Source organism: Megalops cyprinoides, chromosome 17, assembly GCF_013368585.1.
Source record: "Megalops cyprinoides isolate fMegCyp1 chromosome 17, fMegCyp1.pri, whole genome shotgun sequence".
NCBI lineage: Eukaryota > Metazoa > Chordata > Actinopteri > Elopiformes > Megalopidae > Megalops > Megalops cyprinoides.
The window spans coordinates 13,351,848-13,379,685 of NC_050599.1; the positions used below are offsets into that span (position 1 = coordinate 13,351,848).

The 27,838-nt window shown below is 36.9% G+C and overlaps 1 protein-coding gene across 50 annotated transcripts in view; it reads right to left on the reverse strand.

The window, feature by feature from the left end:
- Positions 1-26,815, reverse strand: part of LOC118791996 (adhesion G protein-coupled receptor F5-like) — a 50,587-nt gene extending 23,772 nt beyond the window's left edge. For 31 of the 50 annotated variants that reach the window (XM_036549636.1, XM_036549626.1, XM_036549640.1 and 28 more), the window contains exons 1-32: positions 26,758-26,815; positions 17,403-17,512; positions 14,788-14,842; positions 14,477-14,629; positions 14,115-14,276; positions 13,643-13,675; positions 13,257-13,409; positions 12,898-13,059; positions 12,427-12,459; positions 12,041-12,193; positions 11,682-11,843; positions 11,210-11,242; positions 10,824-10,976; positions 10,465-10,626; positions 9,994-10,026; positions 9,608-9,760; positions 9,249-9,410; positions 8,778-8,810; positions 8,318-8,362; positions 6,354-6,398; positions 5,800-5,841; positions 5,286-5,330; positions 5,156-5,197; positions 3,531-3,575; positions 2,275-2,316; positions 2,024-2,068; positions 1,895-1,936; positions 1,648-1,692; positions 1,099-1,140; positions 844-888; positions 335-376; positions 88-132 (exon numbers count right to left, since the gene is read on the reverse strand). In XM_036549636.1, the coding sequence (XP_036405529.1) occupies positions 88-132; positions 335-376; positions 844-888; positions 1,099-1,140; positions 1,648-1,692; positions 1,895-1,936; positions 2,024-2,068; positions 2,275-2,316; positions 3,531-3,575; positions 5,156-5,197; positions 5,286-5,330; positions 5,800-5,841; positions 6,354-6,398; positions 8,318-8,362; positions 8,778-8,810; positions 9,249-9,410; positions 9,608-9,760; positions 9,994-10,026; positions 10,465-10,626; positions 10,824-10,976; positions 11,210-11,242; positions 11,682-11,843; positions 12,041-12,193; positions 12,427-12,459; positions 12,898-13,059; positions 13,257-13,409; positions 13,643-13,675; positions 14,115-14,276; positions 14,477-14,629; positions 14,788-14,842; positions 17,403-17,504 (2,509 nt within the window). In that variant the 5' untranslated portion in view covers positions 17,505-17,512; positions 26,758-26,815. The remainder of the gene's footprint in view (positions 1-87; positions 133-334; positions 377-843; positions 889-1,098; positions 1,141-1,647; positions 1,693-1,894; positions 1,937-2,023; positions 2,069-2,274; positions 2,317-3,530; positions 3,576-5,155; positions 5,198-5,285; positions 5,331-5,799; positions 5,842-6,353; positions 6,399-8,317; positions 8,363-8,777; positions 8,811-9,248; positions 9,411-9,607; positions 9,761-9,993; positions 10,027-10,464; positions 10,627-10,823; positions 10,977-11,209; positions 11,243-11,681; positions 11,844-12,040; positions 12,194-12,426; positions 12,460-12,897; positions 13,060-13,256; positions 13,410-13,642; positions 13,676-14,114; positions 14,277-14,476; positions 14,630-14,787; positions 14,843-17,402; positions 17,513-26,757) is intronic. The other 19 variants (XM_036549672.1, XM_036549673.1, XM_036549628.1 and 16 more) reach the window with 18 other exon arrangements.
- Between the last annotated feature and the right edge of the window lie 1,023 nt (positions 26,816-27,838).

Sequence of the window (27,838 nt, forward strand, 5' to 3'; positions counted from 1 at the left end):
AATAAGCAAAGCCAAATTACCAATTCTTTCTGACTCCAATCACCTAATTACTTACTAATAAGTGTATGAAGTGTTGTAAGAACTTACTGGCTTCAGTTGTTGTGGATGCAGGTGAGGTGAACATAGTGGTGGCTATGGTGGTGAGAAGGAAGATGTATTGTTATATTTTGCTGACAATAATTTGTGTTAATGAAATGAAATTGTCATTGACAAAAATGAATATGTTGATGGATTACTGCAGTTCTCTCTCAGACAAAATAAGATTTTATGAAATTCTGAGGTAACCAATCTTGTTAAATATAAAAGAGCTGAAATGGAGAATGGCAGTTCATACTAGGTTCTTGTGTTGTTGATGCAATGAGTGGAGGCGTGGTGCCTGTGGAAAGGAAAAGGAGAGAGTATTCATACAGCATGAAAAGTTCTCTCAAGTAATCACTATTTTTTCATTGTTTTCAGAACTTACTGGCTTCAAATGTTGTGGATGGAGGTGAGGTGAGAGAAGAGGTGGCTGTGGAAAGTGAGAGGGAAGGATTACTGTATTTCACACAGAATAATACTTTGTTTTAAACTGAAAAGATCATTCACCAAAATGAGTCTGCTGCTCGACTGCTGTACTCTAGCGCTGGAGGAAAGCATGACCATGTCTATAAAGTACTGAGTTAAGCTTTCTTCTGACATAACAAACTGTTAGAAATCAAGAATGGCAGTTCATACTAGGCTCTTGTGTTGTTGGTGTAGTGCGTGGAGGAGTGGTGCCTGTAGAAAGAAAAAGGAGAGAGTATTCATACAGCATGAAAAGTTCTCTCAAGTAATCACTATTTTTTCATTGTTTTCAGAACTTACTGGCTTCAAATGTTGTGGATGGAGGTGAGGTGAGAGAAGAGGTGGCTGTGGAAAGTGAGAGGGAAGGATTACTGTATTTCACACAGAATAATACTTTGTTTTAAATAAATTGAAAAGATCATTCACCAAAATGAGTCTGCTGCTCGACTGCTGTACTCTAGCGCTGGAGGAAAGCATGACCATGTCTATAAAGTACTGAGTTAAGCTTTCTTCTGACATAACAAACTGTTAGAAATCAAGAATGGCAGTTCATACTAGGCTCTTGTGTTGTTGGTGTAGTGCGTGGAGGAGTGGTGCCTGTAGAAAGGAATAGAGGAGAGCATTCAGATAATCTGATAAGAAAGTGAATTCAGTGAGGGAATTTGTGGAAGGGCAGTACTGATATTTGCCCGATGGGTTTTTGGGAAATCATGCTTCTATATGCTGGGTTATTGGTACCTACGAATCTCATTTTTGATGAATAAGGAGGAAGTTTTGAAAGCTACCGATTGTTTCGTTATGGATGAAGAATAATAATGGCAGATTTACTCATAATTCCTTCACCACTGAAAAGGTATTCAAGGATTTTTTTAATGAACGGCTTGATTTTAAAAAAGCAAATTTGATCACGGTTGAAGGGTTTATGAAGTTTACAAGAGGTCACCTGATTTTATCCAGTGATGACACGGCTTTGTTTTTTGTGAAATTGAGGAATCAAATGAAATAATACCAATAAAAAATAAGCAAAGTCAAATTACCAATTCTTTCTGGCTCCAATCACCTAATTACTTACTAATAAGTGTATGATGTGTTATAAGAACTTACTGGCTTCAGTTGTTGTGGATGCAGGTGAGGTGAACATAGTGGTGGCTATGGTGGTGAGAAGGAAGATGTATTGTTATATTTTGCTGACAATAATTTTTGTTTTTGAAATGAAATTGTCATTGACAAAAATGAGTATGCTGTTGGATTACTGCAGTCCTCTGTCAGACAAAATAGGATGTTATGAGATTCTGAGATAACCAATCTTATTAAATATGAAAGAGCTGAAATGGAGAATGGCAGTTCATACTAGGTTCTTGTGTTGTTGATGCAATGAGTGGAGGTGTGGTGCCTGTGGAAAGGAAAAGGAGAGAGTATTCATACAGCATGAAAAGTTCTCTCTAGTAATCACTATTTTTTCATTGTTTTCAGAACTTACTGGCTTCAAATGTTGTGGATGGGGGTGAGGTGAGAGGAGAGGTAGCTGTGGAAAGTGAGAAGGAAGCATTACTGTATTTCACACAGAATAATACTTTGTTTTAAATTGAAAAGATCATTCACCAAAATGAGTCTGCTGCTCGATTGCTGTACTCTAGCGCTGGAGGAAAGCATGACCATGTCTATAAAGTACTGAGTTAAGCTTTCTTCTGACATAACAAACTGTTAGAAATCAAGAATGGCAGTTCATACTAGGCTCTTGTGTTGTTGGTGTAGTGCGTGGAGGAGTGGTGCCTATAGAAAGGAAGAGGAGAGACTCTTCACATCGTATGAATTGAAAGTAACATCAGTGCAGTAAGTCATAGTAGGAAACCCCTGAAATCTGAATTTCCTTATCTTGAGTTTCCTTATTAAAACTGTTTCTGTCTGCAGTGTAATTAGCACTTCCTAGTCACAAGAATGGCAGACTCAAAATATAAGAATTCAAATATTTTAAATTAACCGATTTCCTCAATGAAAACATTTAACTCTGTTGAAAATCAACACGTTTTCTGAACCAGATTCATGCAGTAGCTTACTTTTATACAAACAGTTGACTTCATTTGTTTTTTTTTAATGATCGAACCTAACACACACAGTAACAGATAAGTGCAGTTCTGTCTGGCTCAGAGTACCTTCTCCATGATAACTAATTGCTACAATTACAATCAGGAACTTACTAGCTTCAGATGTTGTGGATGTTGGTATGGTTAGGTGAGTGGTGGCTAGGGTAAGAGTGACGATCAATTATTATGTTTTACTCACAATAATACTGTTTAATAAGCATAAAAAAAGTTCATTGTCCAAAAAGCGCCTGCTTTTGGATTGTTCTCATCTACTGTCAGATGAAAGCAAGACTACTTCTATGAAATGTTGAGGTGAATAATAAAAAGTTAAATATCAAAAATTCCGGTTCATACTAGGCTCTTGTGTTGTTGGTGCAGTGTGTGGAGGAGGGGTGCCTGTAGAAAGGAATAAAGGAGAGCATTCAGATAATCTGATAAGAAAGTGAATTCAGTGAGGGAATTTGTGGAAGGGCAGTACTGATATTTGCCTGTTGGGTTTTTGGGAAATCATGCTTCTATCTGCTGGGTTATTGGTACCTACTAATCTCATTTTTGATGAATAAGGAGGAAGTTTTGAAAGCTACCGATTGTTTCGTTATGGATGAAGAATAATAATGGCAGATTTACTCATAATTCCTTCACCACTGAAAAGGTATTCAAGGATTTTTTTAATGAACGGCTTGATTTTAAAAAAGCAAATTTGATCACGGTTGAAGGGTTTATGAAGTTTACAAGAGGTCACCTGATTTTATCCAGTGATGACACGGCTTTGTTTTTTGTGAAATTGAGGAATCAAATGAAATAATACCAATAAAAAATAAGCAAAGTCAAATTACCAATTCTTTCTGGCTCCAATCACCTAATTACTTACTAATAAGTGTATGAAGTGTTGTAAGAACTTACTGGCTTCAGTTGTTGTGGATGCAGGTGAGGTGAACATAGTGGTGGCTATGGTGGTGAGAAGGAAGATGTACTGTTATATTTTGCTGACAATAATTCGAGTTTTTGAAATGAAATTCTCGTTGACAAAAATGAATATGCTGTTGGATTATTGCAGTCCTCTGACAGACAAAATAGGATTATATGAAATTCTTGTTAAATAAAAGAGTTGAAATGGAGAACATCACTGCAGTAAGTCATAGTACGGAAGCCCTGGCATCTGAAATTGTTTCCTGATTAATTTGTTTCTGTCTGCAGTGTTATTGCTACTTCCCTGTCACAAGACTAGCTGATTTAAAATACAGCAATTCAAAGATTTTTAAATGAACCAATTTGCATTTTGAAAACATTTCACTCTGTTGAAGCTCAACATGTTTTATGAATCAGGTTTACAGAGCAGTTTATTTTTATACTAACACTTTTGATATTGTTTAGGTTTTTTTTATGCCTCAACCTAACGCACAGAATAACAGACAAGTAAATCTAAAATACAGTCTGTCTGGCTAAAAGCATGGTCTATACTATGAAAAGGTTTAGTTATTGCAATCAAAAACTTACTAGCTACAGATTTTGTGGATGCTGGTAAGGTGAGAAGATTGGTGGCTAGGGTAAGAGGCATGATCAATCACTATATTTTCCCTGCAATAATACCTTTTATTTCAAATAAAAAACTCATTAACCAAAATGCATCTGTTGCTAGACTGTTGTACTCTAATGACAGAGAAAAGCATGTCTATTTCCATGAACGTTTGAACTAAGCATTCTTCTGAAATAATAAACAGCTAAAAATAAAATTATCTGGTTCATACTAGGCTCTTGTGCTGTTGGTGCAGTGTGTGGAGGAATGGTGCCTGTAGAAAGGAATAGAGGAGAGCATTCAGATAATTTGAAAAGTTATTTAAATAAAGGAATTGATGGAAGGGGGGTAGTGACATCTGAAAAGTTTTTGGGAAACATGGTTCTATGTGCATTATTATTGGTACCTGCTAATCTCATTTATTATTCCTAAGGAAGAAGTTTTAAAAGCTACTTATTTATTTATGGGTGAAGAGCATTGATAGTCGATTTAAAATACTTTCTCTATAATTAAAAAGGCATTTAAATTTTTTAAATGAACAGATCCATTTAAAAAGTAAATTTGACATTGATTGTGATTGATGTTTTATATTAACAAGCTAACAAGATTAGTCATTTGATTTCACAAAGTGATGGCATGGGTTTGATAGGTTTTCTATTATGTAGTTTCAAAGAATTACTAAAGCAATTATTATAAATGATAACCAACACCAAATTACTAATTCGTTCTGACTTCAATCACCTACTTAATCCACTGCTAATAAGTGTAACGAGAAGAACCTACTGGCTTCAGTTGTGGTGGATGCTGGTGAGGTGACCATAGTGGAGGCTAAGGTGAGAGGGAAGATGTATGATATTTTGCTAGCTAAAAGATATGCTATTCAAAGGAAAAGGTTAATAACTAAAATGAATCTGCTGTTGGATTATTTTGGTCGACTGACAGACAAAATACAACAACGGTAACCGATCTTCTTAAATATTAACGAGGTGAAACCAAGAATGGCAGTTCATACTAGGTTCTTGTGTTGTTGATGCAATGAGTGGAGGCGTGGTGCCTGTGGAAAGGAAAAGGAGAGAGTATTCATACAGCATGAAAAGTTCTCTCTAGTAATCACTATTTTTTTCATTGTTTTCAGAACTTACTGGCTTCAAATGTTGTGGATGGGGGTGAGGTGAGAGGAGAGGTAGCTGTGGAAAGTGAGAGGGAAGGATTACTGTATTTTCCACAGAATAATACTTTGTTTTAAATTGAAAAGATCATTCACCAAAATGAGTCTGCTGCTCGATTGCTGTACTCTAGCGCTGGAGGAAAGCATGACCATGTCTATAAAGTACTGAGTTAAGCTTTCTTCTGACATAACAAACTGTTAGAAATCAAGAATGGCAGTTCATACTAGGCTCTTGTGTTGTTGGTGTAGTGCGTGGAGGAGTGGTGCCTGTAGAAAGGAAGAGGAGAGACTCTTCACATCGTATGAAATGAAAGTAACATCAGTGCAGTAAGTCATAGTACGGAAGCCCTGGCATCTGAAATTGTTTCCTTATTAAATTTATTTCTGTCTGCATTGTAAGAGATGAAAGTATAAATAAATCTATAAACATTTGAATGAACCACTATTCAGAAATAATAAAGTTACAACTCAAAAGTGCCAGTTCATACTAGTTTCTTCTGTGGTTGGTGTAGTGTGTGGAGGAGTGGTGCCTACAGAAAGAAATAAAGGAGAGCATTTAGATCATTTGAAAAGAAAGTAAATTCAGTGAAGGAATTTGTGGAAGGGCAGTATTGACATCTGAAATTGGGCTTTTGGAAAACATGGTTCTGTCTGCAGTATTATTGGTACTAATCTCATTTTTTATTCCTAAGAAAAAAGTTTTAAAAGTTAACTACCATTTCTTTACAAATGAAGACTCGTGGTAGCAGATTTACAATACTATCTTTAAAATTAAAATAATATTCAAGTATTTTTAAAATGAACAGATTTAAGTAAATTTGATATTGATCACGATTTCATTTTTTTCAAAGGTAACAAGATTAGTTGTTCGATTTCACGCAGTGATGGCATGGCTTTGTTAGTTTTTGTTTCATATTGTATCAAAGCATGAATAAAACTATAATTATAAATGATAATCAACACCAAATTACAAATTTAATTTGATTCCAATCACCTACTTACTTTACTACTAATAAGTGAAATGCACGTTATCAGAACTTACTGGCTTCAGTTGTTGTGGATGCTGGTGAGGTGGACATAGTGGTGGCTGAGGTGAGAGGGAAGATGATTTATATTTTGCTAAAAAATATTTTTTTCATTTGAAAACGTTACTGACCAAAATCAATATGCTGCTGGATTATTCTGGTCTACTGACAGACAAAAGAGGATTCTGTGAAATTCTGAGGTAACCAATCTTGTTAAATATTAAAGAGCTGAAATGGAGAATGGCAGTTCATACTAGGTTCTTGTGTTGTTGATGCAATGAGTGGAGGTATGGTGCCTGTGGAAAGGAAGAGGAGAGAGTATTCATACAGCATGAAAAGAAATCAAAATCCATGAAGGAAGCTGGTCAGGATGTCAGGGTTAGGGAGTAACAGAATACGTGTAATGGCATTATGTAATTAAAGTACAAAATATGAGTAACTCTACTCTGTTACAGTTACCATTTAAATTGATGGTAATCAGATTAGTTACATTTTCAAAGTATTTAGATTACTGAAGGGATTACATCAGATTTTTTTTTCATTTAATTTCATTTTTTTCATTTAATATTTATTCAGTTGGAAAATCTATCCAAGGATAGGCAACTCCGGGGTGTATCTCCCATATGCCCCTCAGGAAAAAAAGAAGAAAAAAACAGGCAGCCTGCCTGACTCACAAGACAGTAGAATGCAGAGTGAGACAGAAAGCAACCAGCGCAACGCGTTTATGTCATGGAAATACCGGGACCATTTTACTTTCAAATTTGGCAAAGGTCGCAACATAACTGTACAATGCAAGCTGTGTTTGCCAGCAACCAAACTGCGATCCGCTTCAAAAGAGTCAACCTCTAACCTGAAGAAGCATCTTGAAGTAAGTTCTCTTCTTCATTATTTAAGCTAATATTGATCGCTAGCAAGCTATCTTACATAGTTTGGCTGCACTGGATTAGATCAGATAGCTAGTATGTTAGTAGGTATAGTATTAAAGCTAACTAGCTAACAAGTAGATACAGTGACAAAACAAGTGAGATTTCACATGTTCAAAACTGCGATTACTCCAACAATTTTACACTATGCATATTATACATTAAATTGTTGAGCTACTCCTTTTTCACTCAAAATGTATTTAGGTTGCCTTGTGCCTTTTGTAACTCATGTTTTCGTGTAATGTACAGTTTTTGAATTAACATTTACAATTCTGAAGAAACTGCGATGAAATGCCCATAGACTTAACATGGGGGTGCCAAAATATTAGCCACAACAATGCCAAGTGAACATTCTAAAAATAATGGTTCGTAACCTTAGTCGGATCAATTATAATGGTGCACGTCCTTATAAAACTTTCATAAAATGATTTAAATCTTTTTTTTTCATGTGAAATGTCATTTCTTATAATTCTTATAATTAAAAAATATATTTTTAATTATATGAATTTTGTATTGTATTTTATGTATTGCAGTGAAATATCACTCAAGTTTAGCTATTTAGATTTTGACATCACTTGGACATTCTCACACTTGGTTTGTGAGAATCACCCAACCAGTGTATGCCACAATCACACTTTTACTTACATACTTTTAAAAATTAAAAACACAGTGTTCAGAAAGTAATCCACAGTATTTAGATTACGTTACTTACCTTGAGTAATCTAACAGAAAACGTTACAAATTACATTTTAGGGCAACGTCCGAGAGTGGCATATTCACAATGTTCGAATTCAATGATATTGTAAATGTTTTCCATTTCATTTATAGAAATAATACATATACACAACGTTCATTTAATTTTGAAGGAAACTGACATTTTTTCCAAATGAAGTATGAAAACTAGTTTTGTATTGTGTTTATGCCTGGACTTTCGCTTTGTATCTTAGAGAGCAAAACAACAATAACAATAACAGACAAAAGAATCTATAGTGCACAGTTTGTTTATCTCTGAGCACTGTCAAATGACATTTATATTGACGAATATTGTCGTAACTTACTGGCTTCAGTTGAGATGGGTATTGGTGAGGTGACAGGGGAGGTGCCTGTGAAAAGAGAAAACAGAGATTTTGATAATTAGCTCAGAATACTACCATGTTGTCAACTTGGGGGATTATTCAGCGAAATGAGTAAAAAAGAATGAAAATCAAAACATTGATCTAATTGTCTGAAAAATATGTAGTGCTGTAGAGAAATGGAAACAGGAATGTATAAAACAACACGGTAAGAATAATGGATGCATACTTTCAGAAAAGTGCTCAAAGTGAAACCAATATATCGTTCACACATCTCATTATTTGATTTCATAGAAATATGCCCCTCTGAAAAGTATATTAGTGTCTTTTGACAATTCTCTTATGATGGGAAGCATTCAAGATATATTCATGTGTGCAAAACATCATCTGCTCAAAGTGAAACCAGTGAACCATTCACACTATTTTACTGTGATTGCTGTCATACCTGGTGTTGTAGGACTTGGAGTGGTTGTGATATCTGAAAATGAGGAATGAAAACGTTAAAACTGGGATTACAAGTCAGCTGTTTAGAAAAATATGGTTTCAAAGGACATGTGAAGCCACAAAATGCATAGGGCAATGTTCTGTGAAACAAGCAGAAACTGAAAACAATGAAAGATATCATGCATGTGATTGTTAACATTTTTAGACAATAAGTTGAGAAAATCAGCTGCTAAAAGTAGCTTGTATGTGTCATTGTGTAATAAAAGAGCATGTGCTGATCGAAGAGATCGCCATTAAATGTTTGAAGAAATTCCTGGGTCAACACAATGTGGCTGTGCATCAGTTTCATACTGCAACAAATTCAGGAAAAGTATTCTTTCTATTGAATTTCAACATTAAGGAGCACCAATTAACCAGTGGACAAGTATTTGTCTCCTCTCTACTAATGTGATACAAAGCATCAGGTCATTACTCTTTGGTTGGCAAAATGGTCCGTCTGGTGGAATGGCATCGATGCATTGGCATGTGTCTTCAACGATGGCGCTACAGTTCTGAAAGGTTGTGCAGGTTTCCAAAGACCAGACAAAGGGGTCCTCACACTGGCACTGGAATCCAGAAGCAACTGGGGAGCACACTGTGGAAAAATATCAATGAAAATCTCAGCCCTTGGCTTCTTCTAAGCTGTCAAAATTCAGGCCATCGTGGAGTGAAACATTTGAAAGGTAGAAAAAACATCAATTCACTGTCCACATTTTACAGTCCATCAACAAAGGTCCCGCTTTTATTTGACATGATTAAGAAAACCTTATATTAACGTTAAAATGATCATACCTGTAGTAAGGTTTGCACCAGTGATGCTAATCATGTTGTTGAGTGCATAGGGAAAACTGACACTGTCCAGAAGGGCTTTCAGCTGACTGATCACTGTGGTGTCTGAAACGTTCACCTCGATGTCAATGATGTACTCAACAGGAATAGGTGGTGCTGCAGAGAAAAGGAAACAGGACACATACCAGATGACAAAGAATGAAAAGAAATATATTCATCTCATTATTTGATTTCATAGAAATATGCCCCTCTGAAAAGTATATTAGTGTCTTTTGACAATTCTCTTATGATGGGAAGCATTCAAGATATATTCATGTGTGCAAAACATCATCTGCTCAAAGTGAAACCAGTGAACCATTCACACTATTTTACTGCGATTGCTGTCATACCTGGTGTTGTAGGACTTGGAGTGGTTGTGATATCTGAAAATGAGGAATGAAAACGTTAAAACTGGGATTACAAGTCAACTGTTAAGAAAAATATGGTTTCAAAGGACATGTGAAGCCACAAAATGCATAGAGCAATGTTCTGTGAAACAAGCAGAAACTGAAAACAATGAAAGACATCATGCATGTGATTGTTAACATTTTTAGACAATAAGTTGAGAAAATAGGCTGCTAAAAGTAGCTTGTATGTGTCATTGTGTAATAAAAGAGCATGTGCTGATCGAAGAGGTCGCCATTAAATATTTGAAGAAATTCCTGGGTCAACACAATGTGGCTGTGCATCAGTTCCATACCGCAACAAATTCAGGAAAAGTATTCTTTCTATTGAATTTCAACATTAAGGAGCACCAATTAACCAGTGGACAAGTATTTGTCTCCTCTCTACTAATGTGATACAAAGCATCAGGTCATTACTCTTTGGTTGGCAAAATGGTCCGTCTGGTGGAATGGCATCGATGCATTGGCATGTGTCTTCAACGATGGCGCTACAGTTCTGAAAGGTTGTGCAGGTTTCCAAAGACCAAACAAAGGGGTCCTCACACTGGCACTGGAATCCAGAAGCAACTGGGGAGCACACTGTGGAAAAATATCAATGAAAATCTCAGCCCTTGGCTTCTTCTAAGCTGTCAAATTTCAGGCCATCGTCGAGTGAAACATTTGAAAGGTAGAAAAAACATCAATTCACTGTCCACATTTTACAGTCCATCAACAAAGGTCCCGCTTTTATTTGACATGATTAAGAAAACCTTATATTAACGTTAAAATGATCATACCTGTAGTAAGGTTTGCACCAGTGATGCTAATCATGTTGTTGAGTGCATAGGGAAAACTGACACTGTCCAGAAGGGCTTTCAGCTGACTGATCACTGTGGTGTCTGAAACGTTCACCTCGATGTCAATGATGTACTCAACAGGAATAGGTGGTGCTGCAGAGAAAAGGAAACAGGACACATACCAGATGACAAAGAATGAAAAGAAATATATTCATCTCATTATTTGATTTCATAGAAATATGCCCCTCTGAAAAGTATATTAGTGTCTTTTGACAATTCTCTTATGATGGGAAGCATTCAAGATATATTCATGTGTGCAAAACATCATCTGCTCAAAGTGAAACCAGTGAACCATTCACACTATTTTACTGCGATTGCTGTCATACCTGGTGTTGTAGGACTTGGAGTGGTTGTGATATCTGAAAATGAGGAATGAAAACGTTAAAACTGGGATTACAAGTCAACTGTTAAGAAAAATATGGTTTCAAAGGACATGTGAAGCCACAAAATGCATAGAGCAATGTTCTGTGAAACAAGCAGAAACTGAAAACAATGAAAGACATCATGCATGTGATTGTTAACATTTTTAGACAATAAGTTGAGAAAATAGGCTGCTAAAAGTAGCTTGTATGTGTCATTGTGTAATAAAAGAGCATGTGCTGATCGAAGAGGTCGCCATTAAATGTTTGAAGAAATTCCTGGGTCAAAACAATGTGGCTGTGCATCAGTTTCATACTGCAACAAATTCAGGAAAAGTATTCTTTCTATTGAATTTCAACATTAAGGAGCACCAATTAACCAGTGGACAAGTATTTGTCTCCCTCTCTACTAATGTGATACAAAGCATCAGGTCATTACTCTTTGGTTGGCAAAATGGTCCGTCTGGTGGAATGGCATCGATGCATTGGCATGTGTCTTCAACGATGGCGCTACAGTTCTGAAAGGTTGTGCAGGTTTCCAAAGACCAGACAAAGGGGTCCTCACACTGGCACTGGAATCCAGAAGCAACTGGGGAGCACACTGTGGAAAAATATCAATGAAAATCTCAGCCCTTGGCTTCTTCTAAGCTGTCAAATTTCAGGCCATCGTGGAGTGAAACATTTGAAAGGTAGAAAAAACATCAATTCACTGTCCACATTTTACAGTCCATCAACAAAGGTCCCGCTTTTATTTGACATGATTAAGAAAACCTTATATTAACGTTAAAATGATCATACCTGTAGTAAGGTTTGCACCAGTGATGCTAATCATGTTGTTGAGTGCATAGGGAAAACTGACACTGTCCAGAAGGGCTTTCAGCTGACTGATCACTGTGGTGTCTGAAACGTTCACCTCGATGTCAATGATGTACTCAACAGGAATAGGTGGTGCTGCAGAGAAAAGGAAACAGGACACATACCAGATGACAAAGAATGAAAAGAAATATATTCATCTCATTATTTGATTTCATAGAAATATGCCCCTCTGAAAAGTATATTAGTGTCTTTTGACAATTCTCTTATGATGGGAAGCATTCAAGATATATTCATGTGTGCAAAACATCATCTGCTCAAAGTGAAACCAGTGAACCATTCACACTATTTTACTGCGATTGCTGTCATACCTGGTGTTGTAGGACTTGGAGTGGTTGTGATATCTGAAAATGAGGAATAAAAACGTTAAAACTGGGATTACAAGTCAACTGTTAAGAAAAATATGGTTTCAAAGGACATGTGAAGCCACAAAATGCATAGAGCAATGTTCTGTGAAACAAGCAGAAACTGAAAACAATGAAAGACATCATGCATGTGATTGTTAACATTTTTAGACAATAAGTTGAGAAAATAGGCTGCTAAAAGTAGCTTGTATGTGTCATTGTGTAATAAAAGAGCATGTGCTGATCGAAGAGGTCGCCATTAAATGTTTGAAGAAATTCCTGGGTCAAAACAATGTGGCTGTGCATCAGTTTCATACTGCAACAAATTCAGGAAAAGTATTCTTTCTATTGAATTTCAACATTAAGGAGCACCAATTAACCAGTGGACAAGTATTTGTCTTCTCTCTACTAATGTGATACAAAGCATCAGGTCATTACTCTTTGGTTGGCAAAATGGTCCGTCTGGTGGAATGGCATCGATGCATTGGCATGTGTCTTCAACGATGGCGCTACAGTTCTGAAAGGTTGTGCAGGTTTCCAAAGACCAGACAAAGGGGTCCTCACACTGGCACTGGAATCCAGAAGCAACTGGGGAGCACACTGTGGAAAAATATCAATGAAAATCTCAGCCCTTGGCTTCTTCTAAGCTGTCAAAATTCAGGCCATCGTCGAGTGAAACATTTGAAAGGTAGAAAAAACATCAATTCACTGTCCACATTTTACAGTCCATCAACAAAGGTCCCGCTTTTATTTGACATGATTAAGAAAACCTTATATTAACGTTAAAATGATCATACCTGTAGTAAGGTTTGCACCAGTGATGCTAATCATGTTGTTGAGTGCATAGGGAAAACTGACACTGTCCAGAAGGGCTTTCAGCTGACTGATCACTGTGGTGTCTGAAACGTTCACCTCGATGTCAATGATGTACTCAACAGGAATAGGTGGTGCTGCAGAGAAAAGGAAACAGGACACATACCAGATGACAAAGAATGAAAAGAAATATATTCATCTCATTATTTGATTTCATAGAAATATGCCCCTCTGAAAAGTATATTAGTGTCTTTTGACAATTCTCTTATGATGGGAAGCATTCAAGATATATTCATGTGTGCAAAACATCATCTGCTCAAAGTGAAACCAGTGAACCATTCACACTATTTTACTGCGATTGCTGTCATACCTGGTGTTGTAGGACTTGGAGTGGTTGTGATATCTGAAAATGAGGAATGAAAACGTTAAAACTGGGATTACAAGTCAACTGTTAAGAAAAATATGGTTTCAAAGGACATGTGAAGCCACAAAATGCATAGAGCAATGTTCTGTGAAACAAGCAGAAACTGAAAACAATGAAAGACATCATGCATGTGATTGTTAACATTTTTTAGACAATAAGTTGAGAAAATAGGCTGCTAAAAGTAGCTTGTATGTGTCATTGTGTAATAAAAGAGCATGTGCTGATCGAAGAAGTCGCCATTAAATATTTGAAGAAATTCCTGGGTCAACACAATGTGGCTGTGCATCAGTTCCATACCGCAACAAATTCAGGAAAAGTATTCTTTCTATTGAATTTCAACATTAAGGAGCACCAATTAACCAGTGGACAAGTATTTGTCTCCTCTCTACTAATGTGATACAAAGCATCAGGTCATTACTCTTTGGTTGGCAAAATGGTCCGTCTGGTGGAATGGCATCGATGCATTGGCATGTGTCTTCAACGATGGCGCTACAGTTCTGAAAGGTTGTGCAGGTTTCCAAAGACCAGACAAAGGGGTCCTCACACTGGCACTGGAATCCAGAAGCAACTGGGGAGCACACTACAGAAGAAAATCAAACACCTCATGATGTGTCGTCATTGGTTCTGGGAAACATTTTAGGTTTTCAATCTGGTGACATTCTTGAAGGTATGTCAACAGATAACTTGAAGGTAGAATTTGGAATCATAATGCCATCTTTTGGTATGGAATGGTAGCAAGTGCTTATTTAACGAAGACAAATAATTATGACATTTACTAACCTGTACTGACATCAACGTCAGTGATGTTAATGTTGTCATTGAGTTGAATGGGAAAACTGACAGAAGTCAGTGATGTTTTCAGTTCTCCTACCACTAGCATGCTGGAGACGTTCACCTCAATGTCAATAATGTAGTTCCAATTATTCAGTAACGCTGTGAAAATGAATATAAACAGCATGATAGACCACCCATTCTCATCGTTTGAATGTTTTTTGCATTTTTCCAACAAAGGATCACATCAGCTTTATTATTTCAGCACTTATTGACAGATTGGAGTTTAGATGCAGTGTGTTGGTATCCGATTGACTTACCTTCCCTTTTTTGCCTAAAATGGACCAGTGGCATATGAACATCTGTGTGGGTTACCTGTAAGGCAGCCAAAAGGTAAGACTAAAGGAAATAAAAAAAGGCTTATATTCATACTTTCAGAAAGCTGGCCATCGTGTTGTACCAAAATCAATAATTTTGCTATTTGGAGGACAACTTATATAGTTCAAGGTCAACTTATCTCAAATCGCAGTCAACAAATAGCTATAAACTACCCATTTAAGTACAAACACCAAATAACCACACAAACAGAACAATGACAATGGAACAACTCTCTTTGCCCACAAATTCTTTCAGAGCTGACCATTATTTCTGGCACAAATTTCGCCTTTCTTGTGCTATAAGAGCAGCAGTGTTGCATAGTGGTTAAGGAGCAGGACCTGTAACTGAAAGCTTGCTGGTTCACTTCCCCACTGGGGCACCGCTGCTGTACCCTTGAGCAAGGTGCATAACCCACAATTGCCCCAAATGGATAAAATTGCAAAAAAAAAAAAAAAACTGTAACTGATGTTAAGCATGTCTGCCAAATGCCAATAATGTAATATTTACTATTAAACAGTTCATTGCTACACAGCAGAGGTATTGACAGATAGGATTCAGTAGAACAGTAGTGCTAGTATTTGTGCCAGTCAAACATCAAAGAAAAAAAAAATCTCGTTATGGTAGTCCAGACACATAATAATGATAAATAACAAAACTGTTATGATAACTGTGTGGCTAGACTACAACCGACCACAACTACTGTAAGTCACTACAATTGACTATGAGTTGTAGAATTGTGTTTGATGTTATTTTACTTCTTTTTAAAGTTTTTAATGGTCTAGCACCTTCATACATTTTGTGTCTGTCTGAATATGTTAATACTCATTCTGTCTTCCTGGAATGCTATGCTACTCAATATCCCAAAGGTCAAAGTGATGAGGTATTCTTCTGTTTTATGCAGTAACCATATGGAACATACTGCATCTTTTTAAAGCACAATATCCTTTTAAAGCAATATTTTTATTATCACTATAGCCAATAATGAATACAATATGAAACATTTTGTTAGTTATCTCACACAGGATGTAAAAACAAATTCCCATAATTGAATACACAAGTTATTTTTCCTTCAAAGTATTTAACTCCATTTTCATCCCAATAGCGCCCTCCTGTGTCAATTTGTTAGAACACTATAGAATGATCCTGCATTGCTGAGTTAATCACGCACAGTATTTGACAATAAAGTATCAGGACTGCATTGATTTGAAAACCTAACAGCTACATCAAATGCCTCAGTTTTTAAAAATAAATTAAAACATGAACAACTTTGAAATGTCTTGGTTGCATAAGTCTGCACACCCTTAAATGTGCTTCGTGGAAGCACCTTTTGCTTTGATAACTGCAGTGAGTCTGTTTATATTTTGAACAATTCATTTTCCCTTCTGTCTTCACCAGAGTTCCTGTCTCTGCTGAAAAGAAACGGCCCCATAGCATGATGCTGCTGCCACCATGCTTGACAGCAGTGTTCTTAGGGTGATGGGCTGTGTTGGCTTGTGCCGAACATATCGTTTGGAATTAAGGCCAAAAAGCTCTACCTCAGTCTCCTCAGACCACAAGACCTTTAACAACATAAAACAGGAGATCCATACTTTCTTTCTACATGCTTCAGATGAGACTGGATGTTCTTTGTGATAAGTGGCTTCCATCTTGCCAACCTACTCCACACCTCAGAATTATGGAAAAGACATGAAATTGCTGCTGTGTGCATATGGTGACCAGTCCTTGCCATGAAGTCCTGTAGCTCTTTTAATGTCACCATTTCCCTCTTGGTGGACTCCCTGACGAGTTTCCTCTTTGCACTATAATCCATTTTTAAAGGATAGCCTGATCTAAGCATGGTCCTGGTGGTGCCATATTCAATCCATTTCTTGATTATGGTTTTTACTGTGTTTCATGATATATTTAAGGCTTGTTTTATAACTCTGTTCTGATGTGTACCTTTCAACAACTCAGTCCTTGAGATTTGGTAGCTCCTTGTTGCCCATGGTTCTTTCCTTACTGGCATGCACTAAGAAACAAGGAAACCTGCATAGAAACCTGCAGAAGCAACTGATTTTATCCTGTCCTAATCAGAATCACTTCAACTGCTAACAGCTGAAGTCAGTTAACTTTGGGAATTATTTGATGTTTGAATGGTTAGACCTGAGCACAGTTACAACTGCCATTATAAAGGCTGTATAAATGTATGTAACCAAGGTGTTTTAGTTTTTATATTTTAACTTAATATTCACAAATGTGTTGCTTTTTCTTTTTACTTTAATGTTGTGAGTTACCATGTCTAAATGAAAGTCGAAAAATTTTGAAATGGCGTGTAGACCTTCTACATCCGCTGTATATGTATATATCTAAATCAAATGCATAAATGTATTATCTGTTGGTATGCTGTCACTTCTTTTGCGGATATGGAAATGTGCTAAACCCCCAGCAAGGACATCTATGACACCCATCCATGCCATAAATAAAGTTTGATATAGCAAGTGCTGTCACTCCCATCATCCTGTCATTTATTTTAAAATTATGTCTAAGTGAAGAGAGGAACCTTAGAATAAGCCCTTACCTGGGATAAGTAGTCTGGAATGTCAAAGAATCCCTCTGTTTCCAAAATATGGCAAACCACCAGAAGGGCAGCAATGCCCCACACAATCTTTACTCCTGCCATGCTTGTATCTGCAAAAAAAAGGAAATGTGAGACACCATTATTGTTTCATTCTTTCAAAAGAAAGTGCCTTAGTATGTCTGTTTGTTCTTGGAAGGTAAAAGGCCTGTCACTTTAGCACAGATATTTCCATTCTGTTTTTTGGAAAAAAAATGTCCATTACAAATTAATAACAAACACAAACATAAATAATTTCACTCTTACTTTGAATGTTAAAAATAAAGTTCTACAGTGAATCAATGCAGTTGAAAACAACTGCACAGTACAGAAAGTTGGTATGTGGAGATTTGCTTGCATTGAAGTATTGGGGTAACATGTAGGGGAATGAACAGTATGACTAGCTGTTCTGATTATGTCAATGGGTGCTGCCTCCATCATATTTACCAGTATCAGATAAGAGATCTCCCTCAAAGATTGTTCTTACTCTCACTCTGAAATGATTAACCCATCATAATCTTAATTTTTTTGACATTTTTGTTTGTTTTATTGGGTAGTTATTGCAGATGAATTCATTGATTTAACTTCAATAGCTGGGTGGGTAACTGCTATCTACTGATTTTCTGAGAAAAGGTACAAAAATCTAAAAAGCGATATTATAGACTAGTGAAAATGGATTGCATGAAATGTATTTGACCACATCAATTGTATACTGAAAGGTTTTGAAATTAGATGCATGTTGACAGTCAATCTTAAGATTAAACAACTGTAGACATTTGTGACTATTGCTGGACATGGCCTACAAACTTTGAAGTAATGAAATGCTGGTCTGTTAACTGGCTTGTAAACAAAGGTAGCTAGCCTAATATTATGGACAACTAGCAAGACAGTTTGACAAAATATACAGATATCTTAGTCCAGCAAGTACATACAATTCAGTATCTTCTCATTCAGTTGCATAATTAATGTTTCCCACACTGTTAGGAAAGATGAGATCCTGCTGGGATGCAACAAAATTAGTTATCCTCTGGTTTCGGTCCTTTAGACACCCAACAAAAAACTCCCAATTCTTGCTAATAAATATTGCACTATATTCCATTTTTCTTCTCAGATTTGCAGCTAGCAGTAAAACCTGTTTGTAATAGGCCATGTTTTGGGGTCCAGAATCAGCTCATTTCCTTTGCATGATGTGAATAAAATCCATCTAGTGTGCATATTCTTGGGCAGATTCAGCTACAACATCAGGAGCCATAGTTGTCATTTGCAAAAGCCAGAGGAGAAGCACCTTGGCTTGCAGGTTCCATGCAAGTACCAGTTATGGTTTCTATGGGCTTACCTTTAGTTATCGATTATGAGGCTGGCAGCGTTACTCCACCATGCATGGCAGCTTACATTATCCTTAGCTAAATTACAGCTTCCTGTAGCAGATTTGTTACTAACCACAGGCCTGGGACTCACATTACTCCCCTCTAAAAATAAGTTAGGTAGCACAATTCTAAACACAAAAATATTGAAATCAAATTTTTTGCTCCATATCAAATGGTTTCATGTTTAAGTTGCTCCTAAGCACTGTGGAGAATTAAGAATTTTCCGCTCATCACTCAAAGCAGTTTGAATTGTTCCGCCCCATCTGTGCCCTGAGTTATCTGCGCTCCTCTCCAGTTGCTCTCCCGCTCACTTTGGGGAATTTTTGCGCCCCCTCCTTTCCAGGCCGGACATGCGCTCTCCTCACCATGGAGTACAGATCAGTAATTGGTTTGTCGATTACTGTCCAAATAAATTAATAACTAATATCAATCTGACAGCGCTGGTATAACAAGTCTTTAAAAAAAAAAATTAACAACGCGATGTTGTATATTTGGTAGCAGTATTTTAAAAATGCAGGGATGGATGATGGATAATCATCGCAAGTGTAAACACTACCAAATGTCTGTTCTTGGGTTGTAAAATGACACGGCAATGAATGTTTGCTTAAGTATTACCTAGCAAGCATGGCTAAAATGAACTTATCTAGCCAACTAACATTCCCATGGCTATTCCCTTAATTATCTTTGTGAGTTATGTGGGTGGTTCTGGCTGTTAATGCATAAGTAGCATATACAGTAAATCCTTCACGTAGCTACGCTAGCCTGTCAGCCAGCAAGCTACAGTGGTGTTAGCTAGCTGGCTTGCAACTACATTGTGGCAACTAAACGAGACGCACAAGAAAAAAACAACGTTGCATTTATTTTCAGTGAACCTACCACCAAGTACTGTCAGGTGATTAAGAGCATAATTTATATATTTATGTACTAGGTAATTTCAGTAAATAAAATATTTACAGTAATTTCGATAATTTCAGATTTAACTGTTTTATTTTTATGGTGACATGGAACGGACCATTTACTATATCTTTATTTGCCAATGCGCAATGATATTAAAACGATGCAGGAAAATTCCATTTAAACGTAGTATATCAGTGAATAATGTCACAACTGGAATGCAGATTTCTCCAGTACAATTAAAAATATCACTTGCATCAATTATCATCAATTAAAACTATCACTTGATATGACTTGGCGAATAAAAATGTAAACTCCATTCTAGCTACATTGAATCTGAAGTCACATGATTGGATTTTGAGGTGTGTGCTCTCTGGGCCGAGAAACATTTCACTTTATGATTTCGCCAGCTTCAAAATGACGAAATTAGGTCTCATACCTAGTGTTTACTATATCTTGCAAGGTTATTTCAATAATGACTTATTTGTTATATTTCCTCATGCAGTAGGAGGAAATTGAGCCACTTTTGAGGGCAGTGACATAAAATATTAGAGATAACCAGGTAAGATCATTGCCAAACAGGGAAATGCTTCTGAAATATAAGTGAGCCTTTATTTTATGAAAGTATTGGACAGAGTTTCAGGAAGTCAGGCAGACAGCAGAGAGTAGTAAAGAGCCGGAGGTTGAAGCCATTCCATTGAAGCCATACCAACCAAATCCCATCTCCACAGGGGTGCAAAAGTTGTCAAAACACTTTTCTTCCAAGAAAAGCGGTACCAACACTACCAGTGGCTTCACTACAGCCCAAATGTAGAAGGTGAGCTGTGCTTCTATTGCAACATGGTATGTAAAAGCAAAAAACATCTCCCTTTGATAAAAATGCAGATCTTACATGTATATCTGTCAGTACAGAAACTGGCAAAATGCATTGTCAGGCTGTGATCTTCATTCAAAAGTGCACTGCGAACAAGATTACTGCTTCCCTCACACTTTCAAGAGTCCAAACCAGTAGACACCCATCTGTCTACAGCTAAGGCACTACAGCAGAAAGAAACAAGATCATGTCTGCTAAAAGTTGTGAGCTCAGGTTAACAAGGTAGAGCTTTTAGGGATCATGAGAATGAAAATGGTAACCTGCACCAGTTGCTCAAACTTAGATCAGAGGTCTATCCAGCTCTCTCTCAATGGCTGTAAACACATTACCATAACTATACTAGCCCTGAAGTTCAGAATGAGATTTAGAACATAATAGCCAATAGCATAGCGCCAGAGATAGCATCCACTATCAACAATCTTACAGTAATTCACTTCTCATAATTAATTGCTGGAAGCAAGTAAACTACAGCTGCCAAAGTTTCAATTGCAGTACAAATACAGCACCAGTACAAAAGCCCCAGCTGTCATCAGGGGCCTACTGGCTGTGGTTTCTTGTGTGAAATTGAAATCCTTGTGCCTGTAGTGCTTGTTCCCTCTGCTGAAACAGAAAGAAGCTTTAATGCTCTCTGAAGGCTGAGGACCTGGCTCAGGAGAAGAATGAATCAGTCTTGCCTTAAACATGTTGCTGTCTGTCACATTCACTAGGACAGGCTTGACAAACTTGAAGAGGTAGAATAGTCTGCAGTTTGTCACAGCCAGTGAAAGGAGGAGAAATATTTTTGGTGACTTTGTTTAAAAAGCGGTGAAGGGCTATAGTGTTACTGACATCCTTGGTGACAGTGGTGTATTAAGGAGTAAGTTACAGTTTTAGGTTTAAGGAAAAAGATTTCTATGTTGTATTCAGCTTGGGTAAAGCATTTTATCTAGACCTAAATAAGGCTTCTTTTCTATGTGTTCTGTCAGCAGAGGATGTAGCCCACATACTTTACTGTTTTAATCTGTTTTGGGTTTTTAATGTATTTTATATGTATGTGTGTGGGTGTGGGTTTTTATGTATTGTTATGTATGTTTGTGTATGTCGATGTCATGCTTGCATGTGAAAATCTTCCAACAAATAATTATAAAGTTTAATTTATAAAGTTTTAAATTGAACAAAGTTGCTTCAAGCAGCAATACAATGGTCTAATCACTCAGTGCAAATACATGGGATTATGGATAAATGGTGATGTAGTCTGATGTTTGGATAGTGCAAAATTATATATAGGATAATAGCTGCTATTTTACAAGATATTATTCCAATAGGCAATGCATACCAGGTCACCATAACACTACTGTATCAGTATACAGCACTGGCACCCAGAGGTTCAAGGAAATATGCTTTAATATTTAATAAAATGTTCATGAGGAACAGAAAAGTGAAATTGTTTAGCCTGTCAGAAGGCTCTTGACAATTTAACTAGAGCCATGTCTGAAAAACATGTCATTCAGATCTGTCATTGATCTGTCAAGATTGTAATGGTTTATGCAGTTTTAGCATGTGTAAAAATTTTCATTTGAAGGCCATAAGGTCAAACATCTCAGTTTTGGCGGGTAAATAATGATAATAAGATTGGTTCAAGTAGTGTAATTGCTTGGACCCCTGGAAAAAGATCTTCTGTAATAGAGTACCATGCATCATTCCAGATATCATAAAAAAAAAATGAGGATAACATGTTAGTTATGGTTCCAATCCTGTCAAACAGAAAGCTTTGCCCATATTACCAGTAAAGATGCTACAAGTGCTACACATCATGTTCTGTGGGGCCAGTTCTAAGGATAACACCTGGGGACACACCATGGCTTCAATGAACATTGACCAGGTTCAGCCAGATCTCTCCACCTATTCCTTTCCTGACCAGTCTTTTCAGATCCTGTCACTATTAAGGAAATATTCAGACCCAACACTGAAATGGCTTTGCAGCAATCATAAAAAGCTCATGAAACATCTCAGGAATCAGTGCACCAGAGGACCCCTGCTCATGACACCCCCCCTACACATTCTTGGTTAAGCCATATGCCCTCAAACTCTACTCGGAGAGTACATTACATCTACCATAGCAAAAATATAGTGATGTAATTAAATAAGAACATCTCACATTATTACATAGAATTTAATAATTTAACAGCAATGTTGTTGTTATTTTTTGGGCAAAATACTCAATGCTGTGCAATTTCGTGCAGTTGGATGTAAAGTGTGTTCCATATAGTAGGATACTCCTTCGCAAGCTAGCCATTTTTCAAGTAAAACGCATGGAGTGGGGAAGTGAAAGCCCCACCCCTCCTAGAATGTCATGTAGTATCACCAAGTAATATTTAAGGGTCCTCTTTTCCTTTGAACAGTTTTGTTCAAAGTTAGTCGATGATTGTTAGCTGATGATTAGGTTTTATTCTCAACCTGTGCTCCCCTAACTGACGGCCGATTAATCAACAGCTTGTTTACCTCCCTAATATAGGCTATGCTAAAAGCATAGCTCAAAACAGAACCCTATGAATAAATGTCTGTATGGGTCAGATACACACTCCCTAAACAGACGCAACACAACCACATCTACAGATGAGTAAATCACAATCACAAAAATCATAAAAATGTTAATGCTACAGTAGAAATATACCTAGAATGTTCACAAAATGTGCACCTACTCATTTTTCTCTATATAGAGAAAGAGGTGCTGTGCTACAGTTAACATACATGTATGCACTCAAATATTTCAATTCCCTATAACAGACTACTGCAGAGATTAGATGGAAAAACACTTCATCTGGAAGGTAACAGTCAACAATCACAGGTTAAGTTTGATGGATATGCCTTTTTTGCTTTGTCCATACACAGTGCACAATCAAAATGTTCTCAAATCAAAATGCAAGGGAAATCGGATACTGTGGCCCAGGTAATGTGGGGATGGGAGTTTGCTGACACATCATCACACAACATAAATCAACAAGCTTGCTGTTACACTTTTCGCAAAATACTCTGAATCTAACTGCTGACATTATGAAGTGCATCATATTTCATGTAATGAGAGGACGTCTAATTTCAGTGATGTAGGCAAAGCCCCAACTGTAACTTTGTTGTCACAGACTGAATGCGCTGTAATTACATTACATTATATTATTGGCATTTAGCAGACACTCTTATCCACAGTGACTTACATAGTTTACAATTTTTACATGTAACCCATTTATACAGCTAGATGTTTAGTGAGGCAATTCTGGGTGAAGTGCCTTGCTCAAGGGTACAACAGCAGTGGCCCAGTGGAGAATTGAACTGGCAACCTTTCAGTAACTCCCCACTGGGGCATTGCTGTTGTACCCAGCATAAGGAATTGGCAAAGACCACATTGTAAAGAAGTATTGGAACAGATTGTTGAAAGTAATTAATTTTTTACATTTTTTGAAAAGAATTGGGTTTATGAAATTATAGAAGTAGGCCCTATTTAAACATTAGTCCTGTTAAATAATGTCAATAATCAATAAATACAAAACAAAGGACTTTTGCCCTCATCTGGAGGTTATTCCTCCTGTTTAAGTGATAACCATAATTTTACAAGGAAATGATTATCAAAAACATGAGCTGGTCTTTTCATTTTCACTTAAAAAACCAACACCAATTCATACAATCAACCTGAGCATGTACAAGGCTGAATAAATGCATTGCAAAATATTCAGCATAAGAGCAATAGTAAAAAGCCTACACTTAGCACTATGGCTCAGGTGTGATCCGTGCCGTGTCATCAGCCAATGGCAGTGGAACAAATTAGCTTTGTTCCCCTGAGAGACATAGGGCAGGGTGGGTTGGCCAGTGGTCTGCTCCATTGCACATCAGCAACATCTGCTGGCTGATTGGGTGCCTGCGATTCTTGCTGCATAAAGCTACTCAGATCTAAGCTTAGCATGGGAGCTGTAGTGCGTAAAGAAGCGGCGGCGATTTCACGTGTTTTGAAGGATAGAATGTGCTTCTCCACACGCTCCCACATTGAGAGGATGCAGCAACAGGGGCAGGGTCTCAGGACATAATTGGACATTCCATATTGGAATTGGGAGAAAAAGGGTTCAAAGCATTGGGCATTTAAGAAAGAAATAGATTAGATTAGAATAACATCATCATTTAAATTTACACAAGGCTACACACCACAAACCTGAAGGCTCAACATCTCCCAGTTTAGGGGTTTGAAACACTATGATTTCCCAAGGCTGTGATTGCAAATGCCACACAATGTAAAGCATCTGGACTTGCTAGCTACATTGCAAAAGTGTTATATTTTAGTCAGTGTCAATGACTGCAGTTACAACACGGAGTTCAAATTTTACTGTAGCAGCAGAGCGGAGCACCACCATTTCGTGATGAGACTCTTTCCCAGCAGGCATTGCGTGAGTGACAAAGTTAGTAAATTGTCCACTTTAGAGTACTGTTAATTAATGGTTTGTCACTATAGTCCAAGTATTTGGTGTGTGATCATGTGTATTAAGGTAAATAATGGAATTTGGGTGAAATGTTGACTGTTTGTGGCACATTATTTATAATTGAGAAGATCTTTAACCATTTAATTTGAAAATGGTGGCTATCTAGTTGAAAACTATATAACTGTATTTAAAAACTCAAATAACAAGATAAACATTTATTTGCAAACTTTGCAGGTCTTTTCTTTTTTTTTTAACCTGGAAGATAATCTATTTTCACATGTTAAGAACAATATATATGAACTGGATACAGTGTTCTTCTGTCTTGCAGTCCCAATTAAAAAAAAATAAGAGCTCTTACTCCCAGTACTGTATGGAACCAAATATCCAGATACAACCTTAACCTTAATATTTCCAAAAATTAAAGAAAAATAAATCCATTAAAAACAAATTTTAAAAATCACACACAGGGCATGCTTTTCTACAAAACTGGATTTCTAATGAGACACAGATTCTGTGCATATACTACCATGGGGAAATAATAATAATAAGGGGTTAAATAAATTGTTCCACCAAATATAGTGTCTAGTTGACATATCATTCAGTTGTATTTAACTCTCTTTAGTTGTCTCACATTGTGTCACATTAGGCTACCACGGGGATAGTGCTTTACTGATGTACACTAATGAAGAGAGCGAGTGATCCAGACCCGTCAGAATCACTATAATCGCAGAATACATACACACTTTGATCTGGTGGCAGTGTAGCACAATGATAAGGAGCAGTGCTCATAACCAAAAAGTTGCTTGTTTCTTTCCCTGCTGGGGTACTGCTGCTGTGCTCCTGGGCAAGGTACTTAACTCAGGATTGCCTCAGGAAATATCCAGCTGTATGCACAGACAATATGTGAAATCTAGCAACCAGTGTAAATTGCTTTGGATCAGAGAGTCTGCTGATTGGCAATAATGTAATGTAATTACTATCACAGTGAGACCAAGCACTGATCAAGTACTCCCACCTCCTCACAATATCCCCGGTAACAGGTTAGTTAACCTTATGCCTGTGTACTACTTGTTTACCATCTGTAAAGCCTTTCACAAATAAGACCATACATCAATGTGTTGCTGTCGTTCCCCTTCTACAGCATCTTTAAAAGCAAGCAATAGACAATATGGACAAACTCAAACAAAAAGTAGCCAGTTTGGAGACAATTCAATGCATCTGAACTAGGGTGGCCTCCCCCAAAAGGGCTGAGACACATGAGGAATTCAGACCTAAATCGAGATCAGTATAATAGACACAGATCAGCAGGTTAGTTGGATACTGTGACACTGAAACAGTTTCACAACTGTAATTCCATACGCAGCATAAGTAATGTTGCATACATATACACGAAAAACGGATGCAGTGTTAGATCGCAGAGACTTAAACAGTAAACAAAATCAGCCATCAGCTATACCACACTACAGTTCAATATAATTTCTAAACAACATGGTGGAAAGCATGAATATGAACAATACTTTGGGTACATTGAAAGAAATCACAGTCCTTCATTTTGTATTACATTAAAGAAAATAGGTCATGCCCAATGTCAAAATTTTCTTACCTAGTTTGGCTGAAAATGATTACACATACAGTAACAGGAAAACTCGAGTGCCTTTAACAGTCACTTCTTTCTGTTTGTCTTCATATGATATTTATGTTTTTGTAAAAGCTTAAGAAAATATAAAACTGGTTAGACTTACCATGGCTCTGCTGACTGCTGTGTCTCACACATTAATTATCAGTCTAATGCGATCTCAGAAATACAACGCCTGTGCCAAGTGCACTCTAATGGCAGACACACCTACACTGTGAAGTATGGGAAAAATGTTCAAAAAACTTCCTGAAACACAGTAAGAGGGACCTGGAGCACACCTACCAGACAGGTTTATTTTCTAAGCCATTTCCTTGTGCTTGAATTTGTGCAGAAACATAAATTGTGCATTTGTCAGTTAGCAAACTATATTTGTGGTGATTTTATGGTATTTTTGATTCAATATGTAACAACTTTTAAAATGTGTATATTGAACACAAATCTTAACCCTGTAGCAATGTGAATGAATTTACTTTTAGAAGTATAATATTTCAAAATAAAATATTTCATGCTTTTGTTGACAAATGCTACTTTGACATTCTCCACTTGTAGCCATTACAGGCACAGATGTAGTAGATGTAGTCTTAGTAGTTATAGTTTACTGGAAGAATTTACCAGTTTTCCAGTAATATCCTAGTGGGGCACTGCTGTTAGGAAAAGTGCTTACTCTGAATTGCCTCGGTTAATATCTAGATATAAAAATGAGTGACATGTAAGAAATGAAATTATTGAAGTCACTCTGGATAAGAGGGTATGGTACTGCATTGTAAGAAGTTAATAATTAGTGTTCAAGATCAGACTTGAAACATTGTTATATGAACTCTGTATGACAACAATAGATGAACCTAGCTGTCCTGAATGCTCTGTTCTCTTCATTAAGCTTTTCATATATTTATATTATATTCTACATTAAATCCATGGAAAGTATTTAGCCTGACATACCCACACCACATGGAGTCAATGGCCTTTATAGGAAAAAATTTGATTTGTAGGGAACATATATTCTCAGAGTACTGCCCTAGCTGTTTTATTTTTAAATGCTTAGGACAAGCAAAATATATTTCAAACAGGCTCAGGATTAAAACCGGTGAATATTTTAAAAAATGCACATGAAAATGTTGTATGTAATCTCATCTGTATGTAAGATCTTGAAAGATTGTTCAAGACTGTTTCAGTTGAATACAGAGAAT